The sequence below is a fragment of the Protomyctophum bolini genome (assembly GCF_963924005.1).
Source record: "Protomyctophum bolini genome assembly, chromosome: 11".
Lineage (NCBI taxonomy): Eukaryota > Metazoa > Chordata > Actinopteri > Myctophiformes > Myctophidae > Protomyctophum > Protomyctophum bolini.
In genome coordinates this window covers 14855474-14872945 of record NC_137872.1, presented here as the reverse complement: position 1 = coordinate 14872945, position 17472 = coordinate 14855474, and the positions used below count along the sequence as shown (strand labels likewise).

At 41.9% G+C, this 17472-nt stretch overlaps 1 protein-coding gene across 2 annotated transcripts; it reads left to right on the top strand.

The window, feature by feature from the left end:
* The first annotated feature begins 258 nt into the window (after window positions 1-258).
* Window positions 259-16312, top strand: pold1 (polymerase (DNA directed), delta 1, catalytic subunit). Of its 2 annotated transcripts, XM_080777119.1 has the most exons (27): window positions 259-342; window positions 1398-1586; window positions 2572-2685; window positions 3301-3441; window positions 3639-3764; window positions 4355-4523; window positions 4908-5022; window positions 5406-5535; window positions 6347-6513; window positions 6854-6958; window positions 8337-8477; window positions 8593-8703; window positions 9229-9420; window positions 9761-9852; window positions 9971-10087; window positions 10407-10520; window positions 11151-11298; window positions 11660-11755; window positions 11893-12030; window positions 12154-12329; window positions 12448-12600; window positions 13272-13374; window positions 13632-13761; window positions 14446-14559; window positions 14694-14746; window positions 15436-15533; window positions 16084-16312. In XM_080777119.1, the coding sequence occupies exons 2-27, from the start codon at window positions 1400-1402 to the stop codon at window positions 16169-16171; spliced, it is 3318 nt and encodes a 1105-aa protein (XP_080633245.1). In that variant the 5' UTR covers window positions 259-342; window positions 1398-1399; the 3' UTR covers window positions 16172-16312. The 2 variants fall into 2 exon arrangements, with proteins under 2 accessions (XP_080633245.1, XP_080633246.1); XM_080777120.1 differs by lacking the exons at window positions 14694-14746; window positions 15436-15533; window positions 16084-16312 and having other exon boundaries at window positions 13669-13761.
* Window positions 16313-17472: the final 1160 nt, after the last annotated feature.

Below are 17472 nucleotides of genomic sequence, written 5' to 3'. Positions count from 1 at the left end.
ACTTTTTTGAAATCTCATACAGATTTCGCTTTGTGACAAACTATTTTTAAGAATGGCAAGCCAGGTGAATGTCCCAGGAGTTGTTATTTGACCTAAATCTACTGGTCATCAACTGTCAGTCTACTCTACAACAATCAACATACAATACATCCCATACATCCCTGCTCCTTGGACGACGGATATCCGCTTTGCAATTACGTCATTGTTTAATCCCGTTTCTATTGGTCCCGGTCGCAAACACGGAACCTTTTGGCGCGTTCTACGGTGAAACTGAATTACAACAACCAGTCAGTGGCGGGAGCTGTTGTCAGGAGAGGACTAGTTTAGAAGGATCTTTCAACGGTAATCTATCATCTATCACTAATCATCACATTCACGATGTACATTTAGTTCACAATCCTGTGATTTAACACCACGCTTCTTTCTGTTTGGCTGTTTGTTAGCTAATGGTAACGTTGTTAGCTGCAGGTTGCTAAAGCAACAAAAACTGATGCTGTGTTGTTGATCTGACCGATAGTGTTCAGTTAAAGTCGAAGTGTATTATATTTTTAGGTTTGAATTTAAAGCCATCATCCCGAGGTTTAAATAAAGGTGGAATTAAATTAGTTTTGTGCAAATATATGTCACGTTAAGCTGTTGTAAACATCCTGCGTCATAAGTGCAAAACTAACGTCACACAAGTAAAGAGATCCAAAGTTGTGGACTATCGTATAGCCTACAGTGCATTTTGTAATCTTTTCCATAATGTGTATCGATACTTGGATGGTTTATCTCCCGATTCCTGAATACATCTCTGACCTACCCACTGCCTACATGTGATGAATCAGATCAACAGACATAAAATCTACATCTGATGAAACATTCCATCATCATATTTGGAACTAACTGCAGTGCCTGATGACATGAGATTAGCTATAACTCATTTTTCATCTTAATTAACCTATTCTCCTTCCTCTGTGTGTGAGGATTTTTAGATGCTATATGGGTGGAGTTCTGTTATAGTGGGGGTGGGACCTTCTGTAATCTATTTAAAAATAAACAAATGTGACCATTGAAATGCTGAGCAGGACAGCATTACTTCTGTTTTGTCCACTTTTCCCTGGTAAACGTAAATGGTACATCTATCCAAAAAACTGTCAACTAAGTACAGATTCTTAACTGTGTGGCTGTGGCTTGCTGCCCAATAATTGGTTATGATTATTGGTTTTTAAGCACCATATATTTTGTTATACAGTTAGTTACAGACGAGCTTGTCTCATTGAAAATGTATTTGTTCAATGCCTTCACTTTGTACATGTGACATTTTTTAAGTGGTACTTGTCAAACTGCACAAGTTATATTTGTATTATTCATGTCATTGCCATTCATCGTATCTCACCTGGATTCATTTATCATAGGCATGGCGGCCATAAAACGCAATGGTGGTGCTTCAATGAGGGGTGGATCACAGGGGAAGCGGCCCAAAGCAGCGGATGAATGGGAAGACAGCCCGTCACAATTTGAAGAGGAACTGGCCATGTTGGAAGCATCAGAGATGGAGACTGAAGACAGGGAAGGGCAGGCAGGTCATGATGTTATTCCTGTAGGTGAGTTGCTGATTGCACAATTAATACAGTGCCCGTTGCCTGGTGTATACTTGGTGTGACAAATGGCAGATCAACAAGCTCGCACAACATGTCTCTTTCACAACACGTGAGCTATATAGACTGGCTATTGGTGGTGTGCAACAAGGTATATATATCACATCAGGGTAGGTACGGGTACAGGGTGGGGTGGCAGTGGCTCAGGGGTAGAGTGGCCGGATGGTAACCGCAAGGTTGCCAGCTCGAACCCGGGCTCCCCCAGAGTTGGTGTCGAAGTGTCCTTGAGCAAGACCCTGAACCCCTAATTGCTCCTGATGTGCAGGTTGGTGCCTTGCATGGTTTCTGCCGCCATCGGTGTGTGAATGCGTGTGTGAATGTAAATGTAAAGCGCCCTGGATAAAGGCGCTATAGAGGGTATGCACGTGACAACATCATCAAACCTGGAAGTTATGCAGGAATGCCTACTGAGTGGCAAAAAAGTACTTTCTGGCCTTGACAACCCATGCACCCAAACAGAAAAGTCCTATCTGATTGCGTCGGTTAAACAATGTTAAACTCACTTTGCATGTTGCTTTGCCACTCGATTTGCCACTCGATGTGCCATTCACTTTAAGCATGCGCATACCCTCTATATAAAGGCACCATTTACCATTTACGGTATATACAGTCTTGAAGAATTTTCACCATTGATGATTTGTAGCATGCCAACTACATGACTATACTGTAGTTCTCATTGTGGTTCTAATCACATTCGATCAGTCCAAGCCAGAGCCATCAGAAATACAATGTGCACAAATTAATGCATGTGAGCTGTAATTGACCCATGAACCCATTTGAAATCTGCAGACTAAATATGGCATGATTCGATTATTGTTGTTGACTTGATATGCACTTCTTTAGAGACACAATACAAGTCGTACCTGTTATCACAGACAAGAATGCCCTCTTGGATATCCCTGATATAATTAACCCTTGATTTGTGTGTCAGGTGAACTCTTCTCGGCAAACATCAACCCTAACTGGAAGCGGCCTAAAGCCCCTACACTGGACACCACCTCTGACACACTGGTCTTTCAGCAAGTTGACCTCGACTTCTATTTAGGTAACGTGAAAAGAGCAGACAGAGACTGCTCTTTAACGGCGGTAAAGTACTGAACTACATCTGTCCTGTATGTATGCATATATTTGTATTGCATTGTGCATGCACACATTTCAACATATAATCTCACCCTAATTTATGCTATTGTTGAGGAACAGGAAAGGTAACTGTGGCTTTGTTCAGACTGGAGACAAAACTGACTGTTTTTCAAATATGATTTGTAGGACTGATTGTCCACTCTGTTTTTTGTAAATCATCAGATTGTGTATTCAGACATTGACAAACTGCTTTGGTTACTGAGGTAGTGACCTTGTACAGTATATTACAATAGTATGTGGGCTACTTTCAGTGAATGACACCGTTGTATGAGAAAGTATAACTCAGGCTTCAGTATCATAGTGTCGAGAGTCGAGACTGAGGCATCTTTGATAGAAATCATATTTGAATCGCATTTCAAACCACCTCAGAATATGGCTCAAATCTGATTGTGATTCACATTTGGCTTTTTGCTCTTCAGACTTTAAAAACACAATTTTTTTATTCCATTGAGAAAGTCAGGTTTGGGCTGCCAGTGTGGACAACCATAGCCTGAGTCTCTTGTACATTTGTGACATGTAGGGTCAGCGGTTGCTGGCATGCCTGGTCAGTCGCAGGGTAACGTTCCCATCATCCGAATGTTTGGAGTGACAGACAGTGGGAACAGCGTGTGTTGCCATATTCATGGTTTCGCACCTTACTTCTACGTGCCTGCACCCAGCGGTGAGTACTACCAACATGTTCTGCATTTGTCATATTCCTGATCAGTGGTTTATCCAACATTTGAGTGATATCTCTTCATTGGTTACATGGGATGTGAAAGCATACACACTTTATATTTATATATTCCATGCCTTGGAATTGGCAATATATAACTTTCCGTCCATTGAGACAATCCGAATTCTTCTGTTTCTGCAAAGGTTTCACACGTGCTCACTTGGGTGACTTTCAAAGGGAACTGAACTCTGCTGTGTTGAAGGACATGCGCTACAACAAGGACAACATCTCTGTCACAGTCCTGGCTGTGGACATAACTCGTAAAGAGAGTGAGTACGGTACATGATAGAGAGGAATTACAGAAGAATCCACCTGTCCTATTTTATAAATGAAATGCTTCACAAATGGTTTTATATTTGTGGTTTTTGTGGTTAGTTTTTATCAGTTATTCAGAAAAAAATATTTTTGGCAGATACACTCTTTGAAGGTCTTTCCATTGTCTGTCAATTTCACATTTCTGTGTCAGAGTCTCAGAGAGGCATGTGAAGAATGTTTATTTATTTTTTGAGAGAGGAGCTTGTGTCACCCCCTGCAAATCACGGCACTTGCCACACAGACACACACCATGGAAAGAAATTAACTCACTCTAATGTTACACACTCTGTATGTTTAGAGGATGGCAGAATATAGCAATACTATTATCTACTATATCATATAGTATATAGTGTGTGTGTGTGTGTGTATACAGTACAGTAGTGTGTATATACCTGTACATACATGCATACCGGTATATCTAGTATACTGTAGTGTATACACAAAAGGTGAACATTCTAGCAATGATTGTGCTCAACATCAAGTTCAAATCGAAGAGTTAATGTGTTTAATGTGTGTTTCTTTAACGTGGAACCTTTCTTTGTAGATATGTATGGTTTCCATGGGAACCGGATTCTGGATTTCCTGCGGATCACTATGGCAATGCCTCGTCTCATCGCCCCTGCCAAGCGTCTCCTTGAGCAGGGCTTTAAGTTTGGATCCTTCCCCAATCAGAACTACGCTGCCTTTGAGTCCAACATTGATTTTGAAATCAGGTGTGTATGTCTAATGGCCCAGTGATCCATAAACATTTGAATTTCAAGGAACCTCGGTTTGATTGATGTACACAAGGCCATCGACCCCCATTTGATAATTTAAAGAAAATTATCTTTGAGACCCCAATCAACACCGTCCGACCTCCAGTCCCGACGTTGAGAACCAGTGTACTGGCCTGTCTGTCGTCTTTAACAAATGCACGTTTGGAAAAGTACTTCTACATGATGTAGTTGGTTATGCATTGCATGAGCTTGCAGATCGGCTATGTTGATTGTTGAACACGCGACACCACAGCATGACAAAGTATACGTAAATGAGGTTTAAGGATAACCTGTGGCAGGTTTATGGGGTAATAATTGAAGTTGCCCTCTTTGCGTTTTCAGGTTTATGGTGGACTGTGATGTTGTTGGATGCAGCTGGATAGAGCTTCCCAAAGGAAAGTACAGAGTACGGGAAGAGAAGAGTGTTGCGGACGCAGATACACGCTACCCAGGAAAAGTATGTCTAAATAAATATACAGTATATTGTTGTACCTGTTGAATGGGGTGCTACCTTCAGCTTCACTGAATGTAGGCATCTTCTCTGCCATAATTTATAGAATCTTTTACTACTATACTGTCAGGTTTTCAGGTTCCAGCTCAGTGAGCAGAGCATTTCACCAACACCAAGATATAGGACCTATATATTTTATTATAGGCCTTTTAGGCATATTTAGCCATTGGAAAATGTCTGTTTGGGTTTTTGTGCTTCATTATCATCATTTTATCTGTCTAAGTTAAAGACTGAGATTACCTAATATGTTGCAGCCCTAGTTCTAATGACATTGATGAAAATGACCTTTTAAATTAAAGTATGTCCCGTCCCCTCACTCTGTCACTCAGACGTCATGGTGCCAGTATGAGGTGGATGTTGGATGGACAGATATGATAAGTCACCCAGCAGAGGGAGAGTGGCAGAGGATCGCTCCACTCAGGGTGCTCAGCTTTGACATTGAGTGCGCTGGAAGAAAGGGTGGGTGGCATCTGCTGTAGTATTTACCGTAGTTTTCTTCTGTACTATCATTTCATGTCTCAAGTGAAACTTGCATTGCTAACGTCTGTGTACGACGTGAAGAAAAGTTGCCAGTAATGCCAAAATGTCAGAAAGGATGTTGTGTTAGTGTTCTAAAAGTGATGTTAACCCATTAAGACAGATTCTACAAATGTCTTCTAAATACAAACTTTTTTTTGTAAAACATATGTTGCCATTTCAATTACGCCCAAAATTATATATATTTTGTTGCCGATCCCCATCTCAAATGTTGTTGTTTCAGCAGAGCCCCCAGAATGTTTGATTAAATATATATATATCTCAGTCAAAGACTTTTCCCAAAATGGCAGATCTACAAGCTCATAACATCAGTGGCATGAAGTGATGCGCTGTGAACTTATATATCTGCGATTTTAGCCAAAGTATACAATAATGGTTAATCTAAAATGACACGCATGAGGAAATGTTGCTGTTCTGTTTTTGTTTATTGCTTTGAAATGTGTATTATGTGTATCTCGATTCTCGACGACACTGCAAATGAGAGTGGCCTCTGTCTTTCGAGAATAAATAAAGGTTTGAATGAATGAATTATCAAATGGGGACAGATGTGGAATGAACAAGTCAAACTCAATAACGCTTACCTACACCGCTTCACAAGAACACGTGCACATAATGTTCCATTTGTACATAGTAGTTTCAGTAGTTATTTAGTAAGAAGGTTACTGTGTGCAGATTCTGTCCGACGTGTGCACAGCAGCATTTGACCCAGATGTGTTAACCCCTTCTCTTCCAGGGATCTTCCCAGAGGCAGACAAAGACCCTGTGATTCAGATCGCGTCCATGGTGCAGAGACAGGGAGAGAAGGAACCTTTCATACGCACAGTGTTCACGCTGCAGTCCTGTGCTAGCATTGTGGGATCTCAGATAATGTGCTTTACCCAAGAGAAACATCTGCTGCAGGTACACACACACACACACACGCACACACACACACAGGTCTGTCATAATTATTACATAATGGCCTACCCTAATCGCAATTATTTTAGATAATCGCAATTATTTTGCATTATGGTCATTGTTCAAGTTGAAAAATGTTCATAGTACAGTACAATTCATTCATTAATCACAACTATTTGAGTGATAATAAATAGTTTAATTGAAATAAAGTAAAAATACCAGTATTTAAGTGATCTGGTTAAGGAAGTTGCCAGACAGATGGCTTTTTTCTGGAAATAAGATATATATATATATATATATATATATTATACATATGTGTGTCTTTTTTCGTGTGCACATGCAGAGCTGGGCAGAGTTTGTGAGGACCGTGGATGCAGACCTTGTCACTGGCTACAACATCCAAAACTTTGACTTTCCCTACCTGGTCAACAGGGCAATTGCTCTAAAGGTGAGAGAAACACATCTCCAATGAACTCCAATCTAACATTGGCACGCCAGTTTAAATGTGGTTTTAAGATGTAGAGATGACTGTATGTATACGTATATGTTTTATAGAGAACTAGAAAAAGTGCCCCTCTGTGCACAGGTCTCCACCAGGGCAGGTCAGGTTGTGGCCTCCTATCCATCCATCCATTCGACCGCTTATCCGTACTCGGGTCGCGGGGGAAACGGCTCCACCAGAGAGCTCCAGACTTCCCTCTCCAGAGCAACATTAGTGACTTCCTCCTGGGGGATCCTGAGACCTTCCAAGGCCGATGTAATCCCTCCATCTGCGCCTTGGTCTTCCCCCGGGTCTCCTCCCAGTGGGATGTGCATCGAGGACCTCCCTAGGGAGACGCCTCCTAGTGGCGCTATAATAGGCCAATGTGAAAAAGGTGCCTTACACCTTGGATGGCAATTGGATGATTTGAGGCATTTTGTTCCATAAATGTGTTTTGCAAAAATCCACCTGGCGCTATAACAGCTCAATGTGAAAAGGGTGGGATATATTCCTCAGCCTAGTCTGTGAAAGATTTCACATAAATTGCACGCTGTGTTCATGATTTTTGTTCAAAACGGGCCTATCCTGCAAACTTTGAAAGCCAATGTTAGCCAATTCGGTTGGAATATGAAATATCGGGACAGATCCGTCTTGAACACATGACTTTAGAGATGGTGTGTAACAATTTGTGGGATTTTTAGATGGAATCTATGTTTTTCAAAAGTCGGCCTCCTGGTAACACTATAACAGGCCGTTCTGGAGAATTTGGGGCAGAGGTTCATCGTTGGCATCCAGGGAGTGTCACACACGGACGGACGGAGTGCAAAATATACTCTCTCCCCATGCCTTCGGCCTGGTGGAGACGATTAGTAACATGCTGACCAAAGTTTCAGTTCTTTATGCCAGGAGTTTCATTGATGAAAACGCAGAGTTTTGTCTCAAGAAAAGACAAACATCAACTCCCTATCAGTTATCATCAGTGATTGAAATACAGAAAAACGTTTAAGCCTCGGCCTCCAGCCGATGATTTGAAACCCTGCTTCTACAGAAATATATTAAACCGTTAGCTCTTCACTTCCTGGAGTTGGATTGTACTCTACAAGCCACTATAGGTCGTCCTTCTCTACTTCATTTCTTTTTTTTTAATAATTTTTATCCCACGATTTTGTAACCCATTTTTCACCCCTGTGTCAATTATCTAATGTGATCCTGGGCTCTACACACCCTCCGCCAAACTGGGGAGAGCAACGGACTTGAACTCATGCTTCCTTCATGCATGAGTGTCCAAGTCGCTCCTTTGCTTCCTTCTCTACTTACTAAAGCGTATGTGTGCTTGTGTGTGCAGGCAACTACGTTTCCCTACCTGGGCCGAGTACGAGGCATCAAGTCGGTCTTGAAAGACTCAAGCTTCCAGAGCAAACAGATGGGCCACAGAGAGAACAAGGTCATGAACATGGAAGGTCGAGTTCAGTTTGACTTGCTGCAGGTATTAAGAAGTGTCAAGCTGTCTGTCTGGGTGGTGATCATTCACACAAATTGTTTTATGTCATGGATCAATAAAAAGATGAATCGATTTATACATATCATTGTTTGTCTTCCAGGTGCTCCTCAGGGATTACAAACTCCGTTCATACACACTGAACGCGGTCAGTTTTCACTTCTTGCAAGAGCAGAAGGAAGACGTTCAACATTCCATCATCACTGATCTGCAGGTGCGTCTGAAAGGCAGCTGGGTCTGTGCAAGGTCTATCCAAATATTGAAGACATGACCATTATGTAGTCGCCTAACCCATTAAGGCCGTTTCTAAAAATGCCTTCTAAAAATGCCTTTCTGAAAAAACCTACAAGTATGTTGCTCTATAACATTGCTGTCGGGCAGAAACCGTGTTATCGGCCCGGACCGCTGGCCTTGTGGTCCGGGCACTTCGATCCTGATGGCCTTTGCTGCGTCATTCCCCACCTCTCTCCCCCTGTTTCCTGTCTTTACTTCACTGTCGATTAACCCCCCTCCCTTTGTTACTTTCTTTCGTAAATGAATGCCCCTATTGATCACACTACAGCGTTGCACAAAAGCATCAAAAGTAGACCGCGGTTTGAATCTGAAAAGTAACCGCTTTGGACATACGAGGTTTCCACCCGACAGATATGAATGCATAGCTAAAATGGACACGTATGCATTCCCGGGTTTTAATTAATGTGGTTAATATGTGAGTGCGCGTCCCGTCCTCCCAACTCAGAACGGCAACGAGCAGACGCGGCGGCGCCTGGCCGTCTACTGTCTGAAAGACGCCTACCTGCCCCTGCGGCTGCTGCAGAAGCTGATGTGTGTGATCAACTACATGGAAATGGCCAGGGTCACCGGTGTGCCCCTCACCTACCTGCTGTCCAGGGGGCAGCAGATCAAGGTGGTCTCCCAGCTGCTGCGCCAGGTAACAAACGACGACGCGGACTGGGAGAGTTGATGCTCTGATCTATGGATGGGACCATGTTGTTGTACCATCATACCATATATTTTTTTAAATATACCAAATTAACCATCAACCACCAATAACCAATTCATCATCAGTAGACATTTTGTATTTTGCCGCGGACCCCCATCTGAAAATGTTTTGTACCAGGGACCACCACTGTTCTAAATCCTTTGTTTTTATATATATATATTATATATATATTCACACACTCACTGTAAGTAGCTAAAATATAAAAGGACACGGATGGTTTTAATGGTTTAAGCGTGTGTGTGTGTGTGTGTGTGTGTGTGTGTGTTAGGCCATGAAACAGCACCTGGTCATGCCGGTCATGCAGAAGGGACAGGGAGGGGAGGACTATACCGGTGCTACGGTCATTGAGCCCGAGAAAGGGTGCGTATATTTAATAAGTACATTAAAAATCAGCTCATCCTCTCTACCTTTACTTGGTGCCCAGTTTGTAGGTTTAGATAAGTACACTTGTCAAACGACTCCCTCTTGTGGTGTGTAGGTACTACAGTCTCCCCATTGCAACGCTGGATTTCTCCTCCTTGTATCCATCCATTATGCAGGCTCACAACCTGTGTTACACCACCCTGCTGCAGAAAGGATCCGCAGAGAAACTGGGGTAAGGACTCATCCATGCATTTTGAAAACCCTCAAACCAAATGCATTCGTACATCTTTTTTTATTGGTTGAATAATAACAATAATATCGAGAATCTGTATAAAAAACTTTTGTTTTGTTTTGCATTGCGAACAAATCGACGTGAAAAAATAAATCGAATTGATTAAGTTGATGATGGTCCAATTAACTGTTACAACCCTACGTTTTATTGTTTGTGTGTATAATATTCAGTTGAACATTATAGAAAACACTACAGATAACAAATGTTTATATCGGTTCAGTTGTGGAATGGAATGTGCTGAAGCATTTGGTCTCCTCAGTCTATCCCAAGATGACTTCATCAAGACTCCTACTGGTGACCAGTTCGTCAAGGCGTCTGTGAGAAAGGGACTTCTTCCTGAAATTCTGGAAAACCTGCTGGCTGCCAGGAAGAAGTAGGAACCAGTCTAAAATATTATAGAACCAATATTTGCCTAGGGCCGTGGTTCTCAAACATGAACATAACTCCCAGAGTTGTTAGAATCATTCGCTCTATTATAGCACCACCAGGAGACCACCAGGAGAAGCTAACTTTTGATTGATCTTATTGATTTATTATGCATGTACTGTAGGGTAGTGGTTCTCAACCTGTTATTCAGGAGTCAGGACCCTGATTTTTTTGGGGGGTCCCCAGATGACAGTGAAGTGACAATTTAAGTACTTTTAAGATAAAAAAAAAGAAAATGACCATTAGGCTAATGCATCAACAAACTATACTATTATTTATCCATTGAACCGAGTCAAACTAAATGTAAGGCCTCAACTCCTGCAAGGGTGGGCGGTCCCCAGTTCAAATAGGACGTCCTGAAAAGGTTGAGAACCACTGATGTAGGGTATTGTGTAAAGGTTGAGAACCACTGATGTAGGGTATTGTGTAAAGGTTGAGAACCACTGATGTAGGGTATTGTGTAAAGGTTGAGAACCACTGATGTAGGGTATTGTGTAAAGGTTGAGAACCACTGATGTAGGGTATTGTGTGTATCGGACCAAAACATGTCCATGACTCACACACCATGTGTCCACAGAGCCAAAGCGGAGCTGAAGAACGAGACGGACCCGTTCAAGAAGCAGGTGCTGGATGGTCGACAGCTGGCCCTGAAGATCAGTGCCAACTCTGTGTATGGCTTCACGGGAGCCCAGGTGGGCAAGTTGCCCTGCCTGGAAATCTCTGGGGTAAGCACCTTTTTTGTTATACTGTGTGCCTTGCTCAAGGGCATGTCGGTGGTAGCTGGTTGGTCACAGCGTAGATTTAGCTATCTTTTGGCAGAGAAACCCTTATTTGCTGTTGTTGGGCAGAAACCTCTTATCTCCATATTCTAACTTTTGTGTTTGTTCTTTTTCCCCCCGTAAATTAATGCCCTACTTTATCATACTACAGCGTCACTCAAAATTATCAACGTGTTTCGAGCTTGTAGATCTGCTACTTTTGATGTGGTCCTCTTCAAATAAACATGACTAATAATAAAATCATATCAACAGTAACCGTTTTGGACATTTTTGTCATCCCCCCCCCCCCCCCCCCCCCCCCCATCAGAGTGTCACTGGCTTTGGAAGGCAGATGATTGAGAAAACCAAGCAGTTGGTGGAGGGCAAGTATACCATCTCCAATGGTTATCAAGCAGATGCTAAGGTGAGCTCAGTCACCACACCTCATATTTGCAGATGCTTACTTAAGTAACATTTTGAGGCACTTGTGAGCTTATAGATCTGCTATGAAATTCCTCTTTTGGGCTTGTAGCTAAAACGGTTTGGGAACCACTGTTCTAGGTGATTTATGGGGACACAGACTCTGTCATGGTGAAGCTGGGCGTGGCCACCGTGAAGGAGGCCATGGAGTTGGGCAGGGAGGCTGCAGCGTACGTCTCCTCCCACTTTGTCCATCCAATCAAACTGGAGTTTGAAAAGGTAATCGTCCCATTATCGTCAACCACACATACACATACATACAGCCCAACTGGTTAGAATAGAACTAACAGGTTAGTGTATTTGTGAAAGAAGTACATTGAATTTAACTGTGTGATTCCTCAGGTCTACTACCCATACCTGCTGATCAACAAGAAGCGCTATGCAGGCCTCTACTTCTCCTCCAGTGCAGATACTCATGACAAGATGGACTGCAAGGGCATAGAGACTGTCCGCAGAGACAACTGTCCCCTGGTGGCCAACCTTATCAATACTTGTCTGCAGAGCATTCTCATAAACAGGTACACACAAATATGTATGAACTTCTTGCACCCACAGATGTGTCACAACCCACTGTTTGAGAAACCGTGGTTTAGACCGAGTGTAAATGTCAACACAAGGTGACCTTTCTTCCCTCAGGGACCCCCAGGGTGCGGTGGCCCACGCCAAAGAGGTGATCTCAGACCTGCTGTGTAACCGCATCGACATCAGCCAGCTGGTCATCACCAAGGAGCTGACCCGCACCGCCCAGCAGTACGAGAACAAACAGGCCCACGTGGTGCTGGCAGAGAGGTCCGTTTATCTTGCATTCAGGGCTGTAACAGTTGGTTGAACTAATACATTTCATTTGAATAAAATTATTGATTTTCAAAAATAGTGAACACAGCAGATCTACCCGCTCACAACGCGATGTGACGCGTTGTGATCTTGTCGATTGACTGTTTTTTTCAAGACCATAGTACAACAAAGTATACAATGAGGCTCAAAGTAGTTAATCGAAATATAGAATGGGGCTTCAAGTAGTTAATCAAACTAATCTATTAAGTCTAATTGTGTGTGTTTTTTTTTCTTTTATATATATTTCTCCTTAACACCAGTGCTCCAACCTCATGTTGGACAATGTGATTGGCACTAGAGACGGATGGTGACGCTTGTGCATCCGTTATTGATGGAATGAATCCAAATTAACATGTGACTATATACTCTGTGCAGTGTGCACAACTGTAATCCCTTTCAGAAGGTGGCATACCTGTTCCTGTGTCCCACAGCCATGTTTGATTGACTTTGAAGCAGATTTGAACGGGAAGCACATCTGATTCTGAAGGTGTAATGTGTTCACACCTCCCGCAGAGCCGATTAAAATGAAACCTGGAACAGAAATCGGGCCTGCCCCCTTCTGAACATTGGGGCTACATTTCTGCACAGAGCTGTTTCTCTGGTGTTTATGGGTCGTGTGTTGACAGGATGAAGAAGAGAGATGCAGGCAGTGCCCCTCATCTGGGAGACAGAGTTCCCTATGTCATCATCAAAGCTACAAAGGGAGTGGCAGCCTACATGAAGTCGGAGGTCTGTACTCTTTTGTTTGTCTGTGTATAATTATAATGATAATTATAATAATTTGGTATTATGTTATCAGGTAAATCCAAACTGGTGCCTGGCCTGCTAGTGTGTCTGTTTTCAACCTGTCCTCCCCATTTTCTGCCCAATGGCCGATTAACACGATCACAATGAGTTTGTAGATGGGCTACTTTTTATATATATTATGTACGTACAGTATATATAGGCCTCAAGGTTAAGTTGTATCCCTGTATGTGTTCTGCCAGGACCCTATCTTTGTGCTGGAAAACAACATTCCTATAGACTCTCAGTACTACCTGGAACAACAGCTGTCCAAACCACTGCTGAGAATCTTTGAGCCCATCCTGGGAGAGAAGGCAGAGAGTGTTCTGCTCAGTGAGTCTACACACGTGTGTGTGCACACACACACACGCACACGGTCATTTTAGATTTTAGCATTGGTTATTCAACATTTGTTGTGTGAACTACTGATTTGTAGAAGGCATTTTGTAGAATTTGCCTCAGGTCAGACTCATAATGGCTTAAAGTCCCTAACATAACAAGCAACCAACAGAAAGCAGACCATTATGTTACCTGTGTTCTTTAATGGCAAAAACGGACCAAGCCAAGCAAGACATTCATTCTGTTAACAATAATGAGCGTTGCCAGTGATCCTCCGTCCAGACAGAACACTATTGCAGCACCTTCTTCATTTGCACAACAACCTGATCATTTCTCTGATATTTGGAACCTTCACCTTTTTTTGGGGGGGACCAAATGCTCGGTTGCTTGGTGTGGTGTTTACCGCTTGAAATCTAGAGTCACTATTCTGGGGGTGAATATTGTGTGTAAAAGGCTGGTCTCCATGCTCACAATGTGACATGTGAGTTTGTAAATCGGCTATTTTAGGGGAAGAGATTTTATTTCATATTGAGGGGGAGGACAGGGTTTAATACTATGACGTTATGAATAATTCCTGAATAATCGGACATGATAAAGATGTACTGTAGATATGAAGAATGTAATTGAATACCGGTTTAAGAACCTTTTGGTAAATCTCTTGTCCTGTTTGTATCGCAGAGGGAGATCATACACGCTGTAAGACTGTCTTGACCTCGAAGGTGGGCGGCTTGATGGCGTTCGCTCAGAAGAGGAGCACCTGCATCGGCTGCAAAGCTGTGCTCAAAACAGATGGTGTGTGTTGACAACTTGTGTTCTCACTCAGTCCAAGCTGGTTCAAAATCTCAGATTAGATCATATAGATAGTGTTGTCTGCATTATGTCCAGTGTGTGTGTCATTGTCTAACGAACCTGTATTCTCGTCACAGCGGCCGTGTGTGATTTCTGTAAGCAGAAGGAGTCTGAACTGTATCAGAAGGAGGTAAGCAGGATTTAGACTACCATTCCCTGTCTATAAACGCATCCATCCAGGTGTTTATGCTTCAAAGGAATCTTGTTATTCAGAAAATACTTTTACATCAGCAATTTAATGGAAAATGTGCAGGCTATACGGTGCTGCGTTGCTGCCTGCTATCGAGCCTGGTCTTTAGCCGACTGGTAGCATATGTGCCAAGTACCCGGATCCATAGGTCCATAGAGTATTTGTCTAAATAATAAAGATTTATTTATTTATTGGTAGTCATTAGGCAATCACAGCGATGTTTACTATTGATTAAAGTGCATGTCCTAAGCAAAGGTTCTTGTAGTTGATTGATCAAGATCAATAATTTGTCTATTCTGTCGTTTTACATGGACCGTAATGCCTGTATTGACATTATTTCCGGCAAGCGTTGAAATTGATTGAAACCTTTATTCTCGAAAAGAGCATTGAGGTTCACCCTCATTTGCAATGCTGCCGAGATCACATACACAAAATGAACAATTAAGACATACAGATATAAAACAAATCTACTTGAGGCATACACAGAAACGGTGAAATAAAACTAAATGGGAGCCGCAAGGCATTATGGTCCATGTAAAACCACAAAATGAGAAGATGAATGGGGGCGCCTCCACGCTGCAGATGGTCAGGGTGTCATGCCTGGTTAACATTCTGCTTGTGAATTCCAGATCTTTCATCTCAACACTCTGGAGGAACGCTTTGCTCGCTTGTGGACTCAGTGTCAGCGCTGTCAGGGCTCCCTCCATGAGGATGTGCTTTGTACCAGGTTTGTACAGTACAAAATGCAGTTTATTAAGGATGCATAATAATTCTCTGAAATGGCAGCTCACAGTGTGTCATGGTGCAACACATTCTAAGCTTGTAGGTAGATAGCTGTGATTCTTCTCTATGCAAAGTTCTAAATAGTTTAAGGCTTAAAGTCATGCTGTGTAACTTTTTCAACGAAACATATTTATTTTTGATCAACTTTTTAAAATGGCGGCTACTTCTGGTGCACGACAGTCATAACAACAAAGTATAAATCGGGCTTGAGCCTGGGCCATGGCTCAGTGGTCCAGGCACCTTGGCTGGTAATCCAGTCACCACCTTTACTGCATGTCTTTACTGCATGTCTCCCCATCTCTCTCCCCATTTCCTGTCAGCCTACTGTCTGTCCATAAAAAATATAAAATAAAGGCGAAAGCCACAAAACATTAAAAAGAAATCGGGCTTGAAACTGTTTCATTTCATTGCAAATCTTTGGTCTGAACAAGGCTTGAACTAAAGTCACTCACTCTTACACACCTGCTAACCGCTACTCCTCTGCTTCCCTGTAGCCGAGATTGTCCCATCTTCTACATGAGGAAGAAGGTTCAGAAAGACTTGGAGGACCACAGCAAGCTAGTAGCTCGCTTCGGATCGTGAGACAAACCCTTTCGTCCCCTCGTCCTCGCACGCATTCCGTTTGGTATCATCACAGACTATCCTTTTCACTTCACTATCTTGTGTGCTTCACTGCTTGTAAAAAATGCAAATGTATTTGTTTTTACTCGTTTTTGGAATATGAATAAAATTACAATAAATATAATCTTTTGTAAAATATTAATATACTGTGCTGTATCAATTATGTTTAACGCTTGAAACACTGCAAAAACGGATGCAACCACACAATCGAGTATTGTTAACTAAAACTTATTATCTTTATAACTTTATAACGGTTCTTGATTATCATGTTGTATACAAGGGTTTCCCTCTAGTTTTAGTACAACACAAGTTGATATGATTTAACTTAACTCTTATATTTAATAGTCTTTCCATGAAATTCCCAGCTGTTGTGGTGGCAGCTTCTTGTGTAAAGTCTGTCATTTGACATTTGTACGTTTCCACTGGTAGAAAATGGATACATTTAACAGCACATTACAATTTTGGCTGTGAATGTTGTCAACCAGTCATACCCATGAAGTATAAAATATGATTGTTGCTGTTGGAATTATGTGGCGTAACTGAACATTTTTATACTACACAAGATTAGTGAAGAAGCAGCAGCCATAAAATATTGTTTCTAAACAAATTTTGTGAAACAAACTAAACTTGCCCAGTGAAAAGAAACATCCATCTACAAAGGAGCATTGTAGTGTATCAGTAGTTGATGGTATGGTAGCATGTTGAAAGGAGTGGGTGAATCCAGTGCAGACTGTGTGAGTAATATTAATGTTAAAACACATAATCCTTATTTATTAATTTAAAAAATGGAGTCGCTCAAAACCTCAGCTTTTGAAATGGTTAGTAATTTTTCACCTATGGTATGCCCATGTAGTGAACATTATTTGGGCATAGCCAATGAACGGCAATGGAATATTAAAATAATTAAATGGCCCAAACAAAATATGGCAACAGTCCAGAAAACGGTTTCATAAAGCGACTGTGAGAGCCGTCATTTGACCACAACCGTTCTGAATGAATAAAGTGGACAACCATTCGGAATGAACGTTTACATATTGTAAGTGCTTTAGTAAATGTTTTTTTTTTAAACATTTATTTCTGAATTACTGCAAAATTTACTTACAGATGTAAATCAAGACAATCAAGGTGGGTTTTTTCCCCCCAGATTGAAGTGGTTTAAGGCTGCTTGTCTTTGCAAGGTATGATCCATTGCATCAAAAATCATATTAAACTTTCTTCGCCTAAAGGAAAGGATTGAGGCAAGACAACTGGTTAGGTCTTTG

What these genes read in the sequence shown, in the direction of transcription:
- pold1 (XM_080777119.1), top strand. Translation starts at nt 1,400, where the DNA reads ATGGCGGCCATAAAACGCAATGGTGGTGCTTCAATGAGGGGTGGATCA. An exon ending in CTACGTGCCTGCACCCAGCG is followed by an intron (nt 3,442 to 3,638) that starts GTGAGTACTACC and finishes GTTTCTGCAAAG; the next exon opens with GTTTCACACGTGCTCACTTG. An exon ending in TCAAACTGGAGTTTGAAAAG is followed by an intron (nt 12,031 to 12,153) that starts GTAATCGTCCCA and finishes GTGATTCCTCAG; the next exon opens with GTCTACTACCCATACCTGCT.